The sequence below is a fragment of the Prosopis cineraria genome, unplaced genomic scaffold (assembly GCF_029017545.1).
Source record: "Prosopis cineraria cultivar Desert tree isolate PC_DT_omini unplaced genomic scaffold, ASM2901754v1 PC13, whole genome shotgun sequence".
NCBI classification, from domain to species: Eukaryota; Viridiplantae; Streptophyta; class Magnoliopsida; order Fabales; family Fabaceae; genus Prosopis; species Prosopis cineraria.
The window spans coordinates 252,955-276,868 of NW_026555344.1; the positions used below are offsets into that span (position 1 = coordinate 252,955).

The 23,914-nt window shown below is 35.9% G+C and overlaps 2 protein-coding genes across 10 annotated transcripts; one reads left to right on the forward strand and one right to left on the reverse strand.

Annotated features, from left to right (window-relative positions):
• Positions 1 to 2,257: 2,257 nt before the first annotated feature.
• LOC129290855 (uncharacterized) lies at positions 2,258 to 3,542 on the forward strand. Of its 2 annotated transcripts, none has more exons than XM_054927911.1 (2): positions 2,258 to 2,548; positions 2,871 to 3,542. In XM_054927911.1, exons 1-2 carry the CDS (start codon positions 2,375 to 2,377, stop codon positions 3,000 to 3,002), a joined length of 306 nt encoding a protein of 101 aa, XP_054783886.1. In that variant the 5' UTR covers positions 2,258 to 2,374; the 3' UTR covers positions 3,003 to 3,542. The 2 variants fall into 2 exon arrangements, with proteins under 2 accessions (XP_054783886.1, XP_054783885.1); XM_054927910.1 differs by having other exon boundaries at positions 3,017 to 3,542.
• A 357-nt stretch (positions 3,543 to 3,899) lies between these two features.
• On the reverse strand, positions 3,900 to 22,855 carry LOC129290853 (uncharacterized). 8 transcript variants are annotated; one of them, XR_008588582.1, is made up of 17 exons: positions 22,668 to 22,852; positions 22,485 to 22,575; positions 21,708 to 21,882; positions 21,515 to 21,620; positions 20,058 to 20,140; positions 19,455 to 19,481; positions 19,205 to 19,338; positions 18,955 to 19,077; positions 18,314 to 18,394; positions 18,051 to 18,115; positions 14,280 to 14,336; positions 12,544 to 12,615; positions 12,149 to 12,397; positions 8,673 to 8,769; positions 4,972 to 5,087; positions 4,682 to 4,762; positions 4,162 to 4,222 (listed from the first exon to the last, which is right to left on the reverse strand). XR_008588582.1 is itself a non-coding variant. In XM_054927905.1 (16 exons), the coding sequence occupies exons 1-16, from the start codon at positions 22,710 to 22,712 to the stop codon at positions 4,072 to 4,074; spliced, it is 1,680 nt and encodes a 559-aa protein (XP_054783880.1). In that variant the 5' UTR covers positions 22,713 to 22,844; the 3' UTR covers positions 3,900 to 4,071. The 8 variants fall into 8 exon arrangements, 7 of the variants coding, with proteins under 7 accessions (XP_054783880.1, XP_054783878.1, XP_054783879.1 ...); XM_054927905.1 differs by lacking the exon at positions 8,673 to 8,769 and having other exon boundaries at positions 3,900 to 4,222; positions 4,649 to 4,762; positions 19,214 to 19,338; positions 22,668 to 22,844; XM_054927903.1 differs by lacking the exon at positions 8,673 to 8,769 and having other exon boundaries at positions 3,900 to 4,222; positions 4,649 to 4,762; positions 22,668 to 22,844.
• Between the last annotated feature and the right edge of the window lie 1,059 nt (positions 22,856 to 23,914).

Consider the following 23,914-nt stretch of genomic DNA (forward strand, 5'->3'; position numbering starts at 1 on the left):
TACTCAAAATTTTTTGCTATTGCTTAAAAAATTAATAAAATATATTTGAAAATTATTTTTGTAATATTAGTTAAAAATTTACAAAAGTCTTTTATGAATATTTTCAAGCCAATAAAAAAAATAATTTATTGCAAGTAATAAACATCATCCGTTGTGAAGATTTCAAAAATTTAAAGCATGTACTTGTCACTAATATTCTAATGGGTTTCCAATTGTCATTTTCCCTTTAAAATTTTATATACGGAACTGGGTGAAGGTGGCCATTCCAAATTCAATCAGTGAGGAAGTGGCCACGTGCTGATGCATCTGCATGCAAGGTGACACACAACACACCTCTCCCCCAACCCTGTAAAAAGTGATAAAGTCTTTAGAACAAATTCTTACAGTTTTTTTTTCCCCCACAAAATGGGTGACACGGAGATAGAATGTAGCAGCGGTGCAGGCGGCGCCGCCACAAGGCTCTAATCGGCGGTGATGAGAGACCAAGAGAGATGTGGAGAGGAGAATATGTGAAAAGCATAGTATTTACAATTGCTTCTCTCTCATTTCCTCCATCTCCTCTGGTAATTCTAATTCATCTCCTCCAATTTAAGCCAACCATCCCTCGTTTTTGCTTCCCAAAATTTATAAACAACGTCCAAGGTCTATTATCATATCATTATTATATTTGTCTGTTATATATGAATGAATTCTACGTGACAAAAGAGTCACATTTAGAGTTGAAAATAATGGTCAGATTTAAAAATTTTATTTTAATAAGGGTTTGAGTTTAAAAAATTTAATTTTTTTTAAAGTAATTGAGTTTGAGAACCTAGCCCTAACAAATCCTATGAAAAGGGGCTCAGACTCGAACAGCCTTTCAAGCCTTGATAAGTCGAGTTATATTACACACACATACATATATTTAACTAATAATGATATAATTTGATTAATATTTATTGTAAGTAATGAAGAAGAAATTACAAAAATAATTGACATTAAATCTCTGCCTCCATCTTTAACAAGTAAACCTATATCTGAGGGATCTAATATTTTATTTTTAGATAATAATGATGATGATGATTTAGATTTACATGGACAAATATTTTAATCTTCATTTTAAATTTAAAATTTTAAATCTGTGTCAAAATTTATGTTGAATTGTATGTGAGATTTTAATTTGTTTTCTATTAAATTTTAGAATATTCTGTTTAAATTAAAATGTTAAATGTTTTTAAGAAAGAGGGCTTAAAAGCCTAACCTTAAGCCTTATAAATAAAAGCCGAACCTTAAAATTAGATCAAATTTTGGATAATTAAATTTTAAGACATGAGCTCTTAAAGGTCGGGCTGACAAGAATTGAGTCCATTCTAATTTTCACCTCTAATTACATTGTAAAAATTTAAGCTTAGCTAGCTTTTAAGATAAAAGTACAAGTCTTTTATGTTCAAGACTATGGGAAAAGTTGGACAAAACGTGAGGGATCCACCACTCCACAGAACCACTACCTAGAACCTTAATTTGGATTAGTCGTAGTGGCTCTTGCAGTACGTCCCAGACGTGAAAGGAAGGAAAAAAAAAAATTAGGAAAAAAGACATTATATTTGACAAAATATTCTCACGTGTTCCAACTTGTAAAATTAAATTATAATGGTGTCCTGTTATTACTGAAAAATTGTTAAATTTTCTTGTGCTTTCTGCCATGAATGGTCAGTGAAGCTTAGTGTTAACTTCACATCCAAAGCTGCAATGTTCAGTAGTTCGCGTGGGCGACAAAAGTTCAAATGCGTATTTCTCGTTTTTGATACAAAAATGCATATTTCTTTGTTTCCAGTACAAAATCCAAGCACAAGCCCAATAAAGTTTTGGGCTGATACAAGCCCAATACATTGTCAATTCACATTTCCTCAATTAGTTCCTACCTGTACATACGTTGTGCTCTTATCTAAAATGAAGGCTCACGCAAATTTCTTGTAGATTATCTAGATCATCCTAATTTGTGCACTTTATATCTCATCATTCTCATTAAATTTTCTTTTTTTTTTTCTTAAATTATCAATGTATACAAGAACAACGGATCAAATAAAATAAATAAATGAACAACAATAATCACTTTTCAGGATTATCCCTCTTTTCAAGATTCTTCGCCAGCCTAACAAGTGATATCAAAATTAGATTTAACAAAATGATGATGGGAAGCCTGAATTAAAAGAGCTAAATTTTATTTATCTGCATTTTGGTTTTCATGCCAAGAAATACAACACATTTCTATCAAGTTGCAATAAAAAATTTGCAGCTCATCCTTTGCAAATTTGATCAATTTACTAACTTCAGTGCTGTAATAATGTATTCACAGTGGATGTGCTAGTTCTGGGGTTTGCAAAACTTGTAGCAGATGCAATATCAATGGGTCTTTGGGGACTTCTTGTCAAGCAAGGCCGAGCAAGACGTGTTTTTCGAAAAAAGGCAAGCGACAAAGTGGGATGTCATGAGCCAGAGAAGTGAAGAGCAAAAGGAGTTAATCAGACCCCATGAAGCTCTTGGGATGGAAAGTAGCGATGCAACCATGGTATGTTCGAGAGAAAATTTACCATTTTATCCAGTCCGTATAGCATTTTTGACAGATAAATCTAGGTTAAATCAAAATTGATTTGATTCTTATGGTTCACTTGAAGAGTGTCATTCAATACTCTTAGGATTTGCTTTGTCACCACTCATTTGCTTTAATCTATTATATGTACATATAAATTTTGACAAAAATGTAAATGCATGCCAAAATGATGAACTATTTTGTGCTAAAACTTTGTTTGAGTAATGATTTGATCAATTCTATTATGTTTTAATGCAACTGTTAGGAAAAAGTTGACGTTTTAAACTGAATGTGTCTGTAGGATCTACGCAATGAAATTGTCCACAGTTACAAGAGAAGTATATCCTTAAGTACTATGAAATGGTTCATCATTGTAACATTGGTTGGCTGCTTATTTGAACAAAATAGTTGGGGATCAACTTACCGAACTTGATCTCTTGTCGGAAGGTTGTGAACTTGTTTGCAAAATATAAGAACATCTCGGTGGACCAGAGAATGGAAACTAACAAAGAAATGCTACCAGCAGATGGAGAAGTTCAGCAATGGAAGAATGGCCTCGACCTTTGTTTCATTCATGGCGTTCGGCGCTGCTTCTCTGCTCTCTGTCGTCGTTTTCATACCATTCACAGACAATGATTCTGTGAAGTTCATGGGATCTTGCATTGTCACTGCACCAGTTCTTGATCTTTTGGGGTTAGCAAAGGCAAGGAATGCAAGAACTATGTCTCCTCTGTTGCTATCACTCTCTTCAATGGATCCATAGCCGCAGCTGCTTCTTACTCTCTCGGATGGTCCCTTCAGCATGTGACAAGCATAGATGGGATGTATGCTAATTTTTGACAACGTATGTGTATGTTGAAACAGGGATGTGTGCTAATTTTTCAAACTATGTTTCAGCACAAATAGGGAAAGAAATGAATGTCACGTTTAAATTTTATTAAATTTTGGCTGTTTCTAACTTTTCTACTGTTACTTGTGATGATGATTGATGGGATGAAATATGTTCCATTTCCCCAAATTTGATGTTCATTTGGAAGCAAGACTCGAGCAAAACATATGGATGTGGCGATATATATATATTGGTCCAAGGACTCTAGACAAACCCTGTTGACCAAATTCCCCCCTCTTTTCATTATACGCATGCTGCTATTAGAGTATAGGTGCAATGGCTTGACCCATTTGTTTGGATTGAGATATTCGGATTGAACCAGATTTCGTCCCCATTGAGCTGCTAAAGCCGAAATACAGAGACAAAAGCCCCCAAAAAATAGAAATGGCAAAGGAACCATGAAACGCCAGAAAATGGAGATGGGAAAGCCAAAACATCAGATGCAAGTTAACAAGGAATGCTTAACTTTTTTTTTTTTTAATCAAAAGACAAGCATTCTTTTTTTTAATTTAAAGGAATGTTTAACTTATTGATCTCGCCCAGTAAGAGTCAGACCTCAGTCTCCCAAAGTGACAAATGTTAAAAGGGAAAAAGGACACCACAACAGGCTTATCTATCTATCTTCTTCATCTAGGGATAATTGCAGAGCGTGTTCTGCTTCCTTCAAGAATAAGCGAGTTGCTTGCTTTTGCCCTCGTCGATATACTATAGAAGACCATTTGTTTCTACTCATGAACTTGTGCTCCTCAGTCTCATCGGTGTTGCTGCAGGTTTAAAAGACATTTTAGAAAGAGAACGATGACATGGAAGAAGAAAACTAACAACATATTAAGTGACAAAAAAGAGTAAATATAGTAGATTCAAGATACTAAACTACCGTAAACTCCCCTCTTTGAATGCGCTAAATGAAGATCAGCGGTGCATAAGATTGATGATTGATAAAATGTTTTATAGGTTAAAAGAAAGACACAGTGTTAACAAGGAATACGGTTATAGAAACTCAGGTGCTCTAGTGGCGAGGCCCTCGCCGTATATCCTAGCCCCTTCTCTCATTTCGCTAATGCTGCTGTCTGTGAAAGGATGTGCAATGCAATGGATTCATGACATATACCAAAATTTATCTTTTTTCTTCTACCTAGCAATTCATAGGTACAAGTCAAAATACTACAAGCAAGGAAATTAATTTCTACCATGAACTGTTCCTCAACTGTTGGTTATCATACCGGCTATCAATAATAAGGGCCTTGTTCAGCAAATTTGTGTCGCTTTCCTCCGTTCCAGAGCCCTCTTCAAGATCCATTAACCTACATGCAGTGAAATTAGTTAAGGTATTACTCACAGGATATACCTTAAAGTCCAAACTAAGCGAGATCCATTTTTCACAATATGGGACATGCCACATAGCACAATGAGCACAATTCATTTGCAAAATGCAAGTTTCAAGAAACATCAGTATATCGGTTATACTTCAGGAAAATCTGTCAAAAATTATTAACTATTTCCTGGCACTTACTTAACTCGAAGAAGATCAACAAGCAACTGGAAGGCTCCAGAATCACCACAGACCTCCCATACTGCGGATTGAACATCCGTATCCGATAGTTGTCTCTCCCCTCCAGATCCAAGAAGCTTTAGGGAAAAAAATTAAGTTAAAACGTTGGATTCAGATATAAATAAATAATTGAATAGAATGCTTATATATTTGCCTCAAAAGGAGGGAATATAGTGTTTTGAATCCCAGATATGAATACATTTAGCTCAGACCTAGAAATTTAGCCTGCATATGTGTTGCCACTTTCATTAAGACTGGAAATGGAAGAAAATGAATCAGGTTGGTTTGCTTCTCCCCGTTCTATCTTTATTCTTTCTATTTATTTCATTATCTTTATTCTTTCTACTTCTCCTATGATTTTTAAAAAAAAAAGAAAAGAAAAAAAAACCTCCCTTTCTATTCCTTCTCTTTAAAATGTGACAAAACCTTTAAAAATTTCAAAATTTTGATTTGATATTGTGGAATTTTCAGAGAGAAAAAATTTTATTATCTCATACCTTTTCTAATGTGTACAAACTGATCCTATACATATGCATCAAGAGAGATAAAAGCTAATAAATACTAATAAAGCCTAATTAATGATCCTAATAAATGCTAATTATTCACAATAATGACATAATATTCCCACACTCCCCCTCAAGTTGGATCATAGATGCTAATCATGTTCAACTTGCTTATACAACTCTCAAATGTAGGCTTGGGTAGTCCCTTGGTTAGTACATCTGCAGCTTGTAACTTTGTAGGTAGGTATGTCAAACATACAATGCCTCCTTCTACTTTTTCTCTAATGAAATGTCTACCCACTTCAACATGTTTAGATCTCTCATGCTGTACAGGATTCAATGCCATGCTTATAGCAGCCTTATTATCACAATACAATTTCATTTCATTAGTGGATCAACTCTGACTTGTATTTCTTCCATGACCCTTCTTATCCATAGTTCTTCTATAATTCCTTGAGCTAATACTCTCAATTTTGATTCAACACTGCTTCTGGATACAACTCTTTGCTTTTGACTTTTCCAAGTTACTAAGTTTCCCCACACAAATGAACAATAACCAGAGGTGGATCTTCTGTCTCCATAGGTCCCCCCCAGTCTGCATCGGTGTAAATCTCAATTATCCTTTGATCATGCTTCTTGAATAACAATCCCTTACCAAGTATGCCCTTAAGGTATCTAAGAATCCTACAGCTTCCAGGTGTCTCTTCCTTGGATCACACATGCATTGACTCACTACACTGACAGCAAAAGCAATATCTGGCCTCGTATGGGATAAATAAATCAGCTTCCCAACCAATCTCTAATATCTATCTTTATCAATGGTTTCTTCTTTCTCCTTGTCTTCTTCTTCTTCAACTTCATTATCAGAGTTGTCTTCTCCTTCTAACTCCTCAGTGCCACTTTTCTTAGGTGGCTTCTTCTTTTTCAAGACCACAATAGGAGTTTCCTCAGGTTTACAACCCAACATGCCAGTTTCCCTGAGAAGATCAAGTATATACTTCCTCTAAGATACATATATTCCTCGTTTTGACCTAGCAACTTCCATCCCGAGAAAATATTTCAAGTTTTCAAAATCCTTAACTTCAAATTCCTTACCAAGGACAGTTTTTATCCTTGTTATTTCATCAACATGATCTCCTATAAGGATTATATCATCAGTGTACACAATGAGGATGTACTTCTTAGCTCCCTCAGCCTTAACAAACATCGTATGATCTGACAATCCTTGCTTATAGCCTTCTAACTTCAGGACCTTTGAGAATCTGTTAAACCATGCCCTAGGTGACTATTTCCAGCCATACAGTGATTTTTTCAGCCAGCATACTTTGTCATTTCTGCCTCTATCAAACCCAGGAGGTAAAGTCATGTAGGCTTCTTCCTTCAATTCTCCATTTAGAAAAGCATTTTTGATATCTAGTTGATGAAGATGCCATTCAAGGTTGGCTGCCATTGACAATAGAATTCTTATAGTGTTCAGTTTTCCCACTGGCGCAAACGTCTCTTTGTAGTCTATACTATAAGTCTGGGTGAAACCTCTTGCTACTAACCGTGCTTTCAACTTGTCAAGTGTGCTATCAGCCTTATACTTTGGGATAAAGACCCACTTGCAACTAACCAGTTTCTTACCTCTAAGTCTTTCAACAATCTCCCATGTTTCATTTTTCTCCAAAGCTCTCATTTCCTTCATAACTGCATTTCTCCATTTTGGTATTTCCGATGCCTCTTGGATGTTGTTAGGAATAATAACTTCATCCAAATTAGTGATGAAGGCTCAGTAACTAGGACAGAGTGCCTTGTAGGACACATGCTTCAGAATCGGATGCAAAGTACAAGACCGAGGTTGTTTCCGAAGGGCAATAGGTAAATCAAGATAAGTAGATTCACTTCTTTGTTCTAAGTCATCTGGCTTACTAGATGGATCAATCCTTGGTATGTCAGCTTCAGGGACTACCTCTGGTTCTGACTCTCTTGGTGCCTCAAGTACAAGTTGCTCACTATCTTTTGTTTTCTTCTTTTGAGAGTGTAAACTAACAACTCCCCCTTTTGTGGTTTTTCCATATCTTCCTCTGTTTTCTTGTTTTCCTCAAACTTTGGCATAAAAGAAGAGGTTGGTGAAGGTGGGATGTTGGACAAAGGTAAGGGTGATAGTTCTGGTAAAGGAGACACGGACTCAAGAAGTATATATTCAGCGTTAGGTTCTAGTTCCCAAATCTGAGATTCACCTATATTCTCCCCCTAAATTGAGGAATTGGAATAAAAAGGAGTGTCTTCATGGAAAGTAACATCGAGGCTTACAAGGATGCGTTTAGAAACAGGATCAAAGCATTTATATCCTCTTTGAGTAGGAGAATAGTCAAGGAAGATACACTTGATAGCTCAAGGTTCAAGTTTACTACTTTGGTGGATATGAACAAAGGTTGTGCACCCAAACACACGAAGCGGAAGTTTGGTTTCAATGTGAGATGTAGGAAAAACACTCGGCAATTTTTGGAGAGGAGTTTCAAAGGCTAATATTCGACTAAGCCTTCGGTTGATGAGATAGGTTGCGGTTAAAATGGCATCTCCCCAATAAAACTTTGGCACGTTGCAAGTGAACATGAGTGCTCTTGCAACTTCAAGGATATGTCTATTTTTTCTTTCCGTGACCCCATTTTGTTGGGGTGCATGGGCACACGTACTGATATGGACAATCCCATGCATTTGAAGAAAATTACTCAAAAGATTAGTTTAAGTATTCAATGCCATTATTGGTGTGTAAAACTCGAATGCTAGTGTTGAATTGGTTTTTGATCATGGTGAAAAAACTCATGAATGTGGATGTAGCCTCGGACTTGTTTTTCAAAAGGTAAACCCAACAAATACGAGTATGGTCATCAATGAAGGAGATGAACCATTTTGTTTGAGTGCGGTTTGAAATGCGAGATGGTCCCCACAAATCACTGTGGATGGTTGTGAAAGATTTGGTAGGTGTGTATTTCGCTCTAGAAAAGGAAGTTCGATGGTGTTTGGCAAGTTTACATACCTCACATTGGATTTCACCATAATTCAAGGTCAGGCATAAGGTTGGAAACAACCGCTAAAGGTAATAAAAATTAGGGTGAGCCATTCTCTTATGCCATAACATAAAATCATGAACTTTAGAGGTAGATGCAAAATTACCAACAACAGGTGGGTTATCCAATCGAGTGACGACCTCTAAATAGTAGAGCCCCTCATATTCTTTGACATTGTCGATTGTCACACCAAATGATAGATCCTGAAACACACAATGTGACGGGAGAAATTTAGCAAAACAATTTGAGTGCCTGGTCAATTGACTGATTGAAAGTAAATTATAGTCAAGTTTTAGCCCGTGAAGGACAGATTCCAAAATAATAGAATCTGATATACGGATACTCCCTTTTCCGGCCACCGGTGCTAAGGAGCTGTTTGCAATTTTCACTTTAATATTTCCAGCACATGGGGTGTAAGTGGTGAACAATTGATGACAATTAGTCATATGATCAGATGCCCCGGAATCCACGATCCAGACCATTGCACTTCAAGTCGTCTTTAAGCCTAAAGAAAAGACCCTCTTTTTGCCACTAATGCCATGGGTGCAGAACTGGAATTATGTACAACACTACATAAAAGTAGCCACAACACCACTCCTAGCACTTCAAATGAGGGAAAAACTTTTTGGTAAACTGAAAATAGAAGCCAAGAGAAGTGCACATGGTTTTTATTGATTTGGAAAAAGCTTATGACCGTATACCAAGAGAAGTGCTTTGGAAAGCGTTGGAAAAAAAGGGAGTACAGATTGCTTATATTAAAGCCATACAAGATTTGTATGAGGGGGTAAAAACTAGTATAAGAACGCCTAGTGGTCAAACAAAGGATTTTCCTATAAAGATTGGGCTACATCAGGGATCATCTCTGAGTCCTTATTTGTTCAACTTGATTTTAAATGTTTTGACGGAACATATTCAAGAGGAAATCCCGAAATGTATGCTCTTCGCGGATGATATAGTTCTTATAGCAGAGACAAGAGAAGAGGTTAATTGCAAACTTGAGTTATGGAGGAGGACATTGGAGTCGAAAGGTTTTCGTCTGAGTAGAAGTAAGACGGAATATTTATATTGTAAATTTGGTAAAGGACTATTCGAAAATAATTTGGAAGTGAAATTGGGAGATCAAATTATACCTCAAGTGGAAAAGTTTAGATATTTGGGAGCCATTATTCAAAATGATGGCGAAATCAGTGGAGATATTTCACATAGAATTCAAGCTGGGTGGTTTAATTGGAGAAAAGCTAAAGGAGTTATTTGTGACCGTAAGGTGCCTAATAAACTTAAAGGAAAGTTTTATCGTACTGCTATCAGACCGGCAATGTTATATAGTAGTGAATGCTGGGCTCTAACGGGACAGCAAGAGCATAAAGTTGGAGTAGCAGAGATGAGAATGTTACGATGGATGTGCGGACATACACGTAAAGATAAAATTCGAAATGAGCACATACGTGAAAAAGTGAGGGTGGCACCTATTGAGGAAAAAATGGTAGAAAATCGGTTGAGATGGTTTGGGCATGTACAAAGAAGACCAAGGGAGGCACCAGTGAGAAGAGTGGAACATATAACTTTGAGTCCGATTAAGAGAGTTAGAGGAAGGCCTAAGAGAACACTCTTGGAAGTTGTTGAACGTGATCTCTTAATTAATAATATTTCTAAAAGCTTAATAAATGATAGAGCACAATGGCGTCTTGCAATCCATGTAGCCGACCCCACCTAGTGGGATAAAGGCTTGTTGTTGTTGTTGTTGAAAATAGAAGCCACAACCCAATATAACTCCAAACCCAACAAAACAGGGCACTAACAACACCATACGACCTGATATGGCTCGAAGATGATGTGCCCATACACTGGATTGTGCTGGATCTGGCCGGAGAGAGTGCGTCGTTGCTGTCTGAGAAGATTGCATCCTTAACGGAGCCGCCCTTCGCCATCGCCGTCCTGGGTTTTGCCGTTCGGAGCCTCTTGAGTATGTCTAGGGTGGCGGTGAGATTCAAAACTCACTCCACCATTATCCACACAAACACCGTCACATACTGTTCAGGCGGCCTCATTCTAACCATTCCAAAACTAATTTAATTTGATATTTTGAGCCTAATGCTCTAATACCATGTGGAATTTTCAGAGAGGAAAAATTATATTATCTCATACCTTTTCTAATGTACAAACTGGTCCTATATATATACATCAAGAGAGATAAAAGCTAATAAATACTAATAAAGCCTAATTAATGATCCTAATAAATGCTAATTATTCACAATAATGACATAATATTCCCACAGATATGGTCCTGTGTTAAGTCTTGATGACAAAATAGGAAAGTTAATCTTTATCTAAATCTGGACAAGGATCTTGTTCAAATTAGACAAAGCCAAGAGGGAGAATCTCCAAACAAAGAGTCAGAAATCATCCTTATACATTCCTCAATTAACTTACAATTAAATAACACCATGAAGTGGCAGTTACAACCGTAACTTGACAGCACACACAAACTGACATCCTAAAACTTGACAACTCAGCATTCTTAAGATAAGAAACATGAACCGCAATATTAAAATCCTGACAGCACATAAGAAGTAGTTATTCAGCATGAATAACTCCCTTATCAACTATTAAAATACTGACAGCACATAAGTAGTTATTCAGCATGAATAACTCCCTTATTGACTAACTTCAATGCTGTATTTTGACTTAAATCCTTCTTCCATCTTTTATATACCAATAATGAACTTCTATCATCCTGTCAATCCACAAGGGAAGCATGCAAGTATTGTTATTCACTCACTATCTGATTCTTTTATCACGCACAACAATACATAATTCAACTGTTGATGTGTTGAAGGACAAAAGGGAACTACTTTCTAATTGATCAAGATTTTATTTTTTGCAATCTCTCGCTCAAGAAAATACATTCAATCATATACTTGCTACCTTATAAACACTGCATGATCATAGCGTCATTTATAGATGCATGCCTTCTGATCATTTTTTGTCAGCCCCTCAGAGAGGGTAATACACCCTTAACACTCTTCATGGCCAAACAAGAAAAACAATACAATTATTATATGTATTGTTTGCTCTCAGCTATGCGATCAAAAGGCAGTTACAGAAACTGAAAATCGTAGCTGCATTAGAGATCCCCAATTCTCTGGTGAGCCCAATAGGCTGGTGGGCCATGTTTATATGAAAAAAGGCCCAGGAACTCTAATGACAGGAAACAGGGAAGGCATGTCAAAGAAAGGGCCAAAGTGGCCCCATCAGATGTGTATTAAATAAGTGTGCAGCGCCTCAAATCTGAAGGTTGCTGTGCAGTGTGCAGTGCACCACACAACCTGAGGCTTGGTTTGGATAGAGGGAAAAGTGGGAAGAAAATAGGAATGAGAACTTTCCAAAATTAGCCAAAAAAAAATATTTACTATTTTTAGGAGAACACCCCCCCCCCAAAAAATGTTTTTCTCATTCCCTATTTTTCTTCTCATTCAAACGAAGGGTTAGAGTCCAGAGCCCTTTTCGCAATAGTGTGCTACCGTTAATGATCATGCGCCAAGCAAATTAAAAGAAGAGTTTTGATCACAAAGAAAAATGCACCTCTTCCAGCAGCAAGGAAACTTTAAAGATCTCATCCTCCTGCATGGCAATGGTCCTCAAGGCTGTAATAAACTTCTCAGGAAAAACCAGCTTCTTTGCATAAGATGGTGTCCTCCGTTGACCACTCCAACTATAATTGCAAACTTGGTCCACCTTGCACTCGTCATTTTCCCCACCTTTTCTGGTGCCTACTGGAAAAAACCCATGATCCAGCAAAGTCTTGGGTAAAAGACATCTCATCTCAGCCTTCTGTAAATATAAACAAGAGACAGCAATCAATTTACAATAGCAAAATAACACACCCGGAATGATAATTACTAGAACTCTGCCAAACTTAAAAAGGTATTCTTCTGACAGAAATAACAAGTCGTCCAGAGGATATATTACTAGCATACCTGTGCTTCAAGAAGCTGACTTTTGGATTCTGAGCAAGATATAGAACCAATTGCTTCTGCTGGATAGTGGACCTAAACGGACCCAACATCTTTGATGAGCTATGATATATATCAGACCATATTAACTGTGATCAAGTGAAAGTTCAATCACGGATTGTGGTAGAGCAAATAACAGAAGAACAACCAGAGACAATATTAAGGGCTAGGGGCAAATTCGAAATGCAGTTATAGTTGCTGAACTGCCTACTGGATTGAGTTATGATCTACTATAGTTGCAGAACGGCTTAAGATGAAATCTTACAGTACTTGATAAAATCCAGGCAGCAGAAATATGTGCACATTTTCGATTTCAAAAGTATATTTGAAACTGCAATAAAAATTAAAACTTTTCTTGCAGCACATCACTTCAACATGATTGCATTTATATGTTTCCTTGTTGTAAAGATAAGTGGGTGAATTGTGTATTTTCATTGCGCAAGCACATGCAGCAGGGGCCTCTAGTCTTAATTAAAGCGATTCTATCATAACGGTTCATTATAACACTAAACCCTATTGATTAAGCTAATTATGATTACACAATATCTACAATAAAGAATATTTCCAAATCCCTAACACTTCCAACATTAAAATTTGCTCTAGTTTAACTACAATCCCCCCCCCAAAAAAAAAAAAAAAAAGCAGACAATATTTGATACTTGGTTTTAGGAAGTCTTTTTATGTGGTTGAACGTTTATGATTTATGTCATTTATGTGATGCTTGTCTTTCTGGGTATGTGTATTGGCTGATTAGTAGCATTGTAGCAAGCTGCCAAGTCAGCTTTAGATCAGAGCAGGACCATATGCATGTCAGGGTAGTGGAGCAACCGCCATGCAGCAGAGTAACAAACTGTGGTTCTGCTGAGGTCCTCAAGCATATTAGGCAGTACAGTCATGTTTTGTAATCAGACTTGGAGAAATTAGAAATGCTTTTGGCCTTCGCACCAACATTGCCACAATACTAGCACCAAAAGTCCTTTTCAGTCAATTTTCAGGCATTGAGAGAACATTATGACAACCTAGATTTCATCATAACAAATATTTATATAAAATGAAATAAAAAAATTCAACATCAGAATAGTCCTTACTGAACCCCCCCCCCCCCCAAAAAAAAAAGACAGAATGATGTTTTTCATCGCTTGTATATTGATACGGAAGAATAATACGGGAAGGAGAGAGAAATAGAGAAAAGAGAGAAGGAACAAAGAGATAGGAGGGAAAGAGAGATGAGAGATTCTGAGTTATATGAACAATCCATTGGAAAAGCGAAAAGCATAAGGATTACAAAGGTATCTCTAGTATTTAAGGGCTCCTAACCCTTATAACTTCCCAAGGGTTATTTCCCTTAACTAACTCTAATTAACTAACAGTAACTAACCTTTTAATATTACAATTACATAACATATAGTTTGCCTAATCAATGCGCACTCAATTCTACCTTAGAATTTTACTAAATATTGGCAATTACAATATGTTTTTTTTTTTTAGTTCAAAACTCCAACTAACTAAAAATATTTTTGGCCAAAAAAAAAATCAATAAAGATATTTATCACGTATCATTATGAAGATGAAGGCGGAAAAGTTACTTTCAGTTGCAAATGATATATTATGCCATAGGCAACGATAAAGAAGGGGAATAATGTGCTAAAGAGAAATTTTGCTAAGGGTGTACAAGGTACATGCCAAGTGGAAGCTGTTACCATGAGATAGTCATCTGGGTTATCATTGATGACGAAACCATACAGATAGAGAAGTTCCTTCATCAAATAGAAGAAATTAAAACCATTCAGCGGTTGAAATGAACTTAAGAGTAAAGTATAATCAGCATTAAACTGAAAAGAAGGTCCCCTAACTAAATCCATACAGCATATCTGCAAATATATCACTAATTGTAAGTAAAAGAGTGATTTGCAAATGGAAAATGTGGATTCAAATAAAAGAAAAAGTCTTAGGAGAAGCTTTTTACTAAAATCTGGAAGGTCTTTCGGCCTCAATCATTGAACACTAAAGCCCAATAAAAGGAATGGTTAAAGAAGATAATACAAACATGTAAAAAAGATGTCATGCAGTATTACATAATTTAGGCTAAAGGGAGAAGGAACATTTAGATTTGGTCACGTATGGAGAAAAGCAGCAAGTCTTTTATGGATAAAGGATGTTGTGACAATACATACAAAACTTCATCATATACAGGACAAAGGTAATATTTCAAATCTAAATAATAATGCATGAAACTCCGCCTATGTTTATAGCCGGTCCCAAGCCCGGGTAAAGGAGGAGGGTTGTGTTAGGCCATCAACAGCCAATGTAAAAATTTGTTGAATCTATCATGAACATGGACAATAGACGTTATAATGTTAATGCTAGGTCGTTGCCCGTAAGTAACGCGCTGCATGGCTCGAGTACAGTGATAAGTGAGTTAGAGCCGCTGCATCGGCGCCCGGATGTAGTGTTAAATGAGCAAGGGCTACCGCGTCATTCTGGACGCACGCGGCTAAAGAAGTTAGTCCATAAGAGCAAAATTAGATTTGGTACTTGGAATGTTGGGACATTAAATTGTAAATCTGTAGAGGTTGTAGGGGTTATGATTCAAAGGAAAATCAATATCCTTTGCTTGCAAGAAACAAAATGGCGTGGAGAAGAAGCTAAGGATATTCAAGGTTTCAAACTTTGGTATACAGGAAAAGTAAGTGCACGCAATGGAGTAGGCATCATTATAGATAAGGAGTGGAAGAAGAACGTTGTAGAAGTTAGCAGAATTGGAGACAGAATTATTTCTTTAAAAATGATAATTGGACGTGAGACTGTTAATATTGTTAGCGCTTATGCGCCGCAAGTCGGGATAGAAGCCAGTCTTAAGGAATTATTTTGGGAGGATCTGGAGGGGTTGATTCGACACATACCACAGAGTGAAAAGATTTTTATTGGAGGAGACTTTAATGGGCATGTCGGGAGGGAAGCTGGTCAGTATGCGAGGGTGCATGGTGGTTTTGGTTTTGGAGAGCTAAACAATGAAGGGCAAACTCTTCTTGATTTCTCATTGGCGTATGATTTTAAGATTGCCAACACTTGTTTCAAGAAGAGAGATGAGCATCTCATCACCTACAAAAGTGGAGCCTCAAGGTCGCAGATTGATTTTTTTTGGTTAGGAACACAGATAGAAAACTTTGTAAAAATTGTAAGGTGATCCCTGGAGATGCTGTAACGACACAACATAGGGTCCTAGTCCTTGATGTGTGTATTATGAGTAAAATCCAAAAACGTCGACAAGTAGTAACACCAAGGATTAGGTGGTGGCAATTAAAAGGTGAGAAGCAAGATATTTTCAAGCGAAATCTTTTGGATAAAGGAATTTGGGATTCTCAGGGAAGTGCTAACATCATATGGGAGGATATGGCTAAAAAGATACGGGAGGTTGCAAAAGTAGTTTTGGGAGAATCGAAAGGTCCTGGTCCGAGAGATAAGGAGTCTTGGTGGTGGAATAATAGTGTACAGGACAAAATCAAGTATAAGAAGAACTGTTTTAAAGCCATACATTTGTGTAACAATGAGGAAAATTGGGAGAGGTACCGTATGGCTAAGAAGGAAACTAAGAGAGCTGTGGGTGAAGCTCGTTCTAAAGCTTTTGAAGAATTTTATAAGAACCTTGAGACGAAGGAAGGAGAGCAAAATATTTATAAGATTGCCAAGAGTAGGGAAAGAAAATCAAGAGATCTAGAACAGGTAAGGTGTATTAAGGATGAAGAGGGAAGAATTTTAGTTACAGATGATGAAATTAAAAATAGATGGGAGACTTATTTTTCTAAACTTTTCAATGATGGAGAGGATTCATCTAGTAACTTGGAGGATTTAGTAACTGGTGAAGGAGAACAAAATTTGTCATTCTATCGAAAAATACGTGATAAGGAGGTAAAGGAAGCTCTTAAGAAAATGGCAAATGGTAGAGCTAACGGACCTGATTGTATATCTATCGAAGCGTGGAAATGTTTAGGTGAAGAAGGGGTGAGATGGTTAACTAAGTTATTTAATGTGATTTTACGGTCCAAGAAAATGCCTGATGAGTGGAGGAGAAGTACATTAATTCCTATTTATAAAAATAAAGGAGATATTCAGAATTGTACTAACTATAGAGGGATTAAACTCATGAGCCACACAATGAAATTGTGGGAGAAAGTAATTGAGCACAGGTTGAGATTGGAGACAAGTATTTCTGAGAATCAATTTGGTTTTATGCCAGGTAGATCAACTACAGAGGCGATTTATCTACTAAGGGGATTAATGGAAAAGTATCGTTGTAAAAATAAAGATCTACACATGGTTTTTATTGATTTGGAAAAAGCTTATGACCGTATACCAAGAGAAGTGCTTTGGAAAGCGTTGGAAAAAAAGGGAGTACGGATTGCTTATATTAAAGCCATACAAGATATGTATGAGGGGGTAAAAACTAGTATAAGAACGCCTAGTGGTCAAACAAAGGATTTTCCTATAAAGATTGGGCTACATCAGGGATCATCTCTGAGTCCTTATTTGTTCAACTTGATTTTAAATGTTTTGACGGAACATATTCAAGAGGAAATCCCGAAATGTATGCTCTTCGCGGATGATATAGTTCTTATAGCAGAGACAAGAGAAGAGGTTAATTGCAAACTTGAGTTATGGAGGAGGACATTGGAGTCGAAAGGTTTTCGTCTGAGTAGAAGTAAGACGGAATATTTATATTGTAAATTTGATAAAGGACTATTCGAAAATAATTTGGAAGTGAAATTGGGAGATCAAATTATACCTCAAGTGGAAAAGTTTAGATATTTGGGAGCCATTATCCAAAATGATGGCGAAATCAGTGGAGATATTTCACATAGAATTCAAGCTGGGTGGTTTAATTGGAGAAAAGCTAAAGGAGTTATTTGTGACCGTAAGGTGCCTAATAAACTTAAAGGAAAGTTTTATCGTACTGCTATCAGACCGGCAATGTTATATAGTAGTGAATGTTGGGCTCTAACGGGACAGCAAGAGCATAAAGTTGGAGTAGCAGAGATGAGAATGTTACGATGGATGTGCGGACATACACGTAAAGATAAAATTCGAAATGAGCACATACGTGAAAAAGTGAGGGTGGCACCTATTGAGGAAAAAATGGTAGAAAATCGGTTGAGATGGTTTGGGCATGTACAAAGAAGACCAAGGGAGGCACCAGTGAGAAGAGTGGAACATATAACTTTGAGTCCGATTAAGAGAGGTAGAGGAAGGCCTAAGAGAACACTCTTGGAAGTTGTTGAACGTGATCTCTTAATTAATAATATTTCTAAAAGCTTAATAAATGATAGAGCACAATGGCGTCTTGCAATCCATGTAGCCGACCCCACCTAGTGGGATAAAGGCTTGTTGTTGTTGTTGTTGTAAATAATAATGCATGAAATTGAAACCATATTTTTTTTCTTCTAGTTTTTAACCTTGGGATGGGGCAATAATACCTCATTTCCTTTGTTGCCATAACTAATGGTAATTTCTCGACCAATCTCCAAGGGATTTTGTGCAGCTTAACAGTTGAGAAAAAAATGATTAAATATAAGTAATCTTGTTGAATGATGAAGCCACTCAAATGGAGTGGCAGAGAAGAAAAAGGAACATTATTGATAACTATTGAAATGGAATATGTCACAAACAAGAAAAAGCAAAATTCAGAAGTTAACAAGGGCATAGTTGCCGTACTGAAAACGCAATACAACAACATTACCAGAGAGAAGGTACATGGAAGAAGGAACATGAGTGATTGATCCAATTCCGTCAACTTCCCAAGTAGCTATTGGCTTCAGATCTGAAAGGCCAATCAAGGTAATTCACGTGAGACATTTGAACTCCATTTACAGTTTTAAAAGTTTCCAAAGTATCTTGTATTTACCACTATAAGTTAAACCATGCTGCAAATTGCAGATACAATCTTTTTTAGCTATAATGTCAGACAGAAGGAATAAACATTTATTTGACATCTTTCTAATTGTCAACCGTCCTTCTGGATCAGGATCCAGCAGATAATATATGACACCATTATTACTATTAAAATAAAGGGATCAGAGAAAGTAGAGAAAGAAAAACAGCAAAGGCTCCTTGTTTTGGTGCATAATAAATGTAGTAAATAAGTCTTCTCCATGAAAATTGCACCAGTTTACAGATGTTCATCAGGAAGCCAATCAACAACCTAAGAAAATGAAAGAGGTCTAAGAATGACTTTCGTCTCTGAGACTGGAATTTTCTTCTTCTAGCTATATCTAAACCCTAAATTCAAAAGGGGGAAATCAGAAAATGGATAAACAAAAAGAAAGGGACTTAAAAACCATAAAGTGAATTGAAATGTATAGGTTTCATTTAACAGCCTACCATGGTTGCAAAAGTCAATGCCTGGGACAAGACCCTCCACCCAAACTGGGTCTCCTCGCATGGTGTTACATGCCATCTCATCAACTTCATCATCAGATTTTTTAACCTGGCTTCCTGAGAAAACTTTCCAATATTACCATGATTATTGGCTTATAATCAGCAAAGGCTAAAAGAGGATCAATCAAATTAATTGAATATAAATCAGAATATAATTAAAGAAAGAGAGAAAATGATAGACTTGTATTTTCACCATATTCACCATTAAGTAAAGTCTTGACACGTCCATTGACTGAAATGAAACTCTCAGGTGCTTGCATTTTTGGAAATACAAAAGAATGAGGAAAAGGGATGTTCAAAGCACGACTCCAGAATACTGAATTTGCCCTAGAATTAAAGTGAATCTGCTATCAGCCTCCAAGGGTTGAAGTTCTGAGAGTTGACATAAATCTATAAAGATTAATTATTTAACGTAATAATACAGGTTCATGAGAAGTACATACCAAAGGAAATCTTCAAAGCACACCTCACTAGTGAAACAGATTAGACAGAAAAGAAGCAGTGTTAGTAAATGATTATAATTTACCTAAGAAATGACTATTTGCAAACATACTCCTCCTGCCCTCTTTATGCAAAAACAAAAAACAAAAAAACAAGGAATAAAAGTGTATAGAATTCCAAATATGCCCCTACATAACAAATTTAAAAAGTAATGTTATGTTACTTGTTCTCTCTCATAAAGGGTAATTTTGAAAATATCTTTCAAATACTACCTAAAAAACTGCACTATGACTTATAAATGGGACTAAATAGACCTTTTAGAAGGTGCCTTATAAATGAAATCAGAGGGAGTATTTTACTCAGTGCTAAGCAGTTCCATGGTTCTCATATCAGTTAAATTATGAAAAAAATAAATCAAATAAAACATTGCAGAACAATAGGAATGTCAAAATCATAGTCCCCAGAACAAAAATAATATTATAAATAAAAAGCCAATACTTACTCTCCACAGATTATAATACTTCACATTTCAACAAGTATCCAATTATGTCAAATGTAAATAACCCATTAAAAAGAAAGACAAGATGAAGTCAACCATTACATACGTCTCTGAATCCCCATTAAGGGTCAAGATCTTCTTCACCAAAGCCTTTACTTTGGTATCGTACAATGACAGCAGGTTTTTCTTCTGCAAGACGAGACAATTTTCAAAAATGCTATTAACTGAGATAGGAAAAGGCTGGCAATAGAATTGACATCTGATTCTTTCCCAGACGACACCAAACAAACTAAATCTGAATCAGCCAAAATTTTAACCATACAGATCTCCTTCACATCACAGAAATCAGCAATAGAAAACTAGGTTTGGTATTTGGGATTGGGTAACGATCATATTGGTTCTCGTATCAGTACTACAATTATGTTCTACTACTTAAGTTCAGGACTTCATAAAGACCCTTGGAATCCTTCGTTTATCACCCATTATTCCATCATTTTGTGTTTTTATTTGCCTTTATGGAGTAGATGTCAATGCTGACTTCTTCTTTGTTCTTTGTTTTTAGTAGGCGTTTATTTTGTTGTCTTCAGCTCCTTAGTTTCGTGGAGTGATTAGCTGATTGTTGTAGCCTACTCTCCTTATTAATATGTAATCCCATTTTTTAATAGTATGAATTCAAACACTCCGTAGTCTGAAAATCTTCATGGCATAAGATCCACACAGCGGCCTGATTCATACCTACATGCTAAGCAAAAATAGCACAAAAAATCCAAATTTTGGCATCAATATTCTGGTATGATGGAAGGCACCACACACCCCTTCACTGCTCTCAAAAGGCCTTGACAGGCCAAAACCAGCTGCTACGCATCTAGAAATGGCCAACTCCAGCACCTCTGTTGATTTGCAGCATCTGTTTGTCTCTCTTGTGACCATAGATGTCATAATTTCTGTCAAGCCTCTTCCATCGTGATCAAAATTTCTGCCAACCCGTTAAGATTGCAACACAAATGGAGTTTCTTCAAAGGCGACTTCAGGTAATTAAACCTAGTCCTTCTGCAAATGGTGTGATAGGATAGCAACTATGGTCCACTTATATTATGTTTTTGTCTGCCTTTGTGAAGCAAATTGAATGCTGATTTCTTCCTCTCTCTTTTTTTTTATTTTCCTACTTTATTAGATTTCATTAGGCACTCATTTCCTTTGCCTCTTGCTCCCTACTTCTGTGAAGTCATTGACAGGTTCTTATATAGCCCAATCTGTATGTTATCCTTTTCTGCAGTAAGTATGAATAATAATGCCAACATAGAAATTAACTACAGATTCCCCCAGTGCCATTCAACTATTCAAGTGACTAGCAAAAAGCAGACTCTAATTTGTTGCTCAGCACAAAAAGAACAACCTACTTTATGAAATTTGAAATTTAAACATAGACATGAAAGGCCTCCTGCCTATTTGCCAAAAATTCATGAGTTCTAAATCACGATATGTCCTTAAATTGGCAAGAGAAGCATACGTTTTGTTGAAATGGTTAGTTGTTATCAAATGATCGATCAGAAGATAAACCACCTGCAATTCAGTAGCACGGAACAAAGTTGTTCCCCTCAGCTCTTGAAGATCGTCATCACTAAACCAAAGTGGATTTCCAAAATTCGCTGGAAGCATATCAAGGTACCTGATCTCATTTTCCGCAAGTAAAACTCACAACAAAGAGTAAAGCAAAATTATCAACAAAAAGTCAAACACAATCAACCAAACATACGGCTTCCATGAAGAATTATGACGCAAGCGTTCCACAGTCAGGAATAAAATCATCAAGAATCTGTCATCTACTTCTCCATCTTCAAACATTGCCCTGCATTCTGGGCCAAGAAGAGGATCTTGCAACACTCTCATTGGAGTTATTGCTAAATCTAGCGGAACAACCAATAGAACCCCTGCTTCAGATTATTCAACATTAATTTCTCTAATTTCATGAGCTTATTGAGAGGAGATATATTTGAGGGGGAAACGTACTTGTGAACTTTTATTTAAGAAGCCTTTTTCTTTTCTTTTTTTCTTTTTTTATGTCTTAGGATAGACCTTAAAAATAAAACACTGAGTTCTGAATGGTAGCATTAAACTAAATGCCTTTAACAGGTATTACTTGACTCTGAGATCGTTGAATTTAAATATATCATTTTCTAGTTAAACTCATTGGATCATGTTTCAAGCAAATATCACAAGGAAAAGTATTTCAAATTTCCTGTAGTTGCTTAATTTATTGCTTATTTTTGCTCCAAAAGCAGGGCGTGTGCATTCAAAATTCCAAAACAGACACACTAACAGAATTCCACATCCAGTGGTACATTTTCTGGGTTTAGCTAGCAATGACAAAGTTACGAGTTTAGAACTCAACTCCTTCAATCAACGCTCAACCTGCGTTTTCTCAGCTACTGTTGGAAGAACAAGCAAAGCAATCGTAAGATGACCCGTGCCAAACATACGTAAAATGATCTCTAAATATACTTGATTGAAGTGTTTGGAAGATTCAGATTACCATCAGAAACATCTTTAGTTGAAAAGATGCCAAACCCTTTTCGGGAATCACAATACTTGATGTCGCAACCTTGTAGTTGAACCCCATTCGCCTAAATTCATAACCCAGAAAATTTAAACTAAAAATGTTACAGACGCAACAAAATATATGTTTCTATTGCTCATTGAAACCGTGTCAAGCAACCTGTAGCCACTGGAGGAACCGTTCGAGCCTGGCTCCTTCTGCCATGGTGCCCGAAAGTGGGTATCTAGGTTTGTTACGTTAGCTTCAAACTTCGCCACTTGGGAAGGTTTGGTATGTTTGGTTTATTTTCTACCTGATGTTGGGAGAGCCCAAACCTTGGATAGAAAGTAAACAATCTATTGCGAGATATAAAATTATGTTTGGATAAAAAAATGTTAAAAGAGCTTTTGAATCTGATGAACGTTTTTGGGTCCGTTTGGATTTCAGTTGGATATAATAGATTATGAAAATAATTGATTAAGTGGTAGATTTTAATCATAATTGATTATATTATAACGTAATTTGTTTGGATATTATTTTTTTAAAATTAATTTTAACTTAATATATGTTAACAACTTTTTTAAAGATTTAAAATTTGAATTTTACTAAGAAAAAAAAAGAGAAGAGAAGGGAGTTTGATTTTTTTTTTTATAAAATTTTGTGCTTTTTTATAATTTTTTTGGACCTTTTTATGTAATTTCTCCAGTTTTTTTTTATCAGCGTTTCTAAAAAGCTCAAAATATTAGCTTTTGAAAAAAATCGATTTTAAGGGTTGGAATCGATTTTTTGCTTTTTCAGATGTTTGGCTAATAAACTAAATAATCGATTTTTTTGAGAATAAAATCGATTAAAAACGTATCCAAACGGGCACTTTAAAGAAGCTGTCTCAAGGAGCTTCTTTACAGATGCAACATTGGGAGGCTTTAAAATAATTAAAATTAAAATAATTACTATCAGTTTTTCTTTCGTTATTTTCTTGCCTTGTCCTGTCACGTCTGCTTTACTCTGCCTTCTCCACATTTATTCAAATTTTATGTTTGTCTGTTAGTACACCTTTATTTTTAATCTACTCTTTTAAAAAAAAATTATTTAACTTTAAGTTTAATATTTAAAAAAATATCAAATTAATCATAATATATATATATATATAAGAAAATTTATGCACATTTTTATCATTATATATTTCAACTTCTTTTTGAATAAAATTTTTAAATAAAATATTTTTAACTATTTTTTAATGTTCAAAAATTTTAACAAGTAAATGATTGACAAGAAAGTACCAAACTGGATGCAGAAAAATAGTCTTCTTTTTTTTGGGAAATAGCTTATATTTAGAAAATATCAAAACAAGCTTGATGAAAATATAGATTCTTTTTTAAAAGGTTATAATTTAAAGTTCAATCATAAACTCATGTTCATTTTAATTA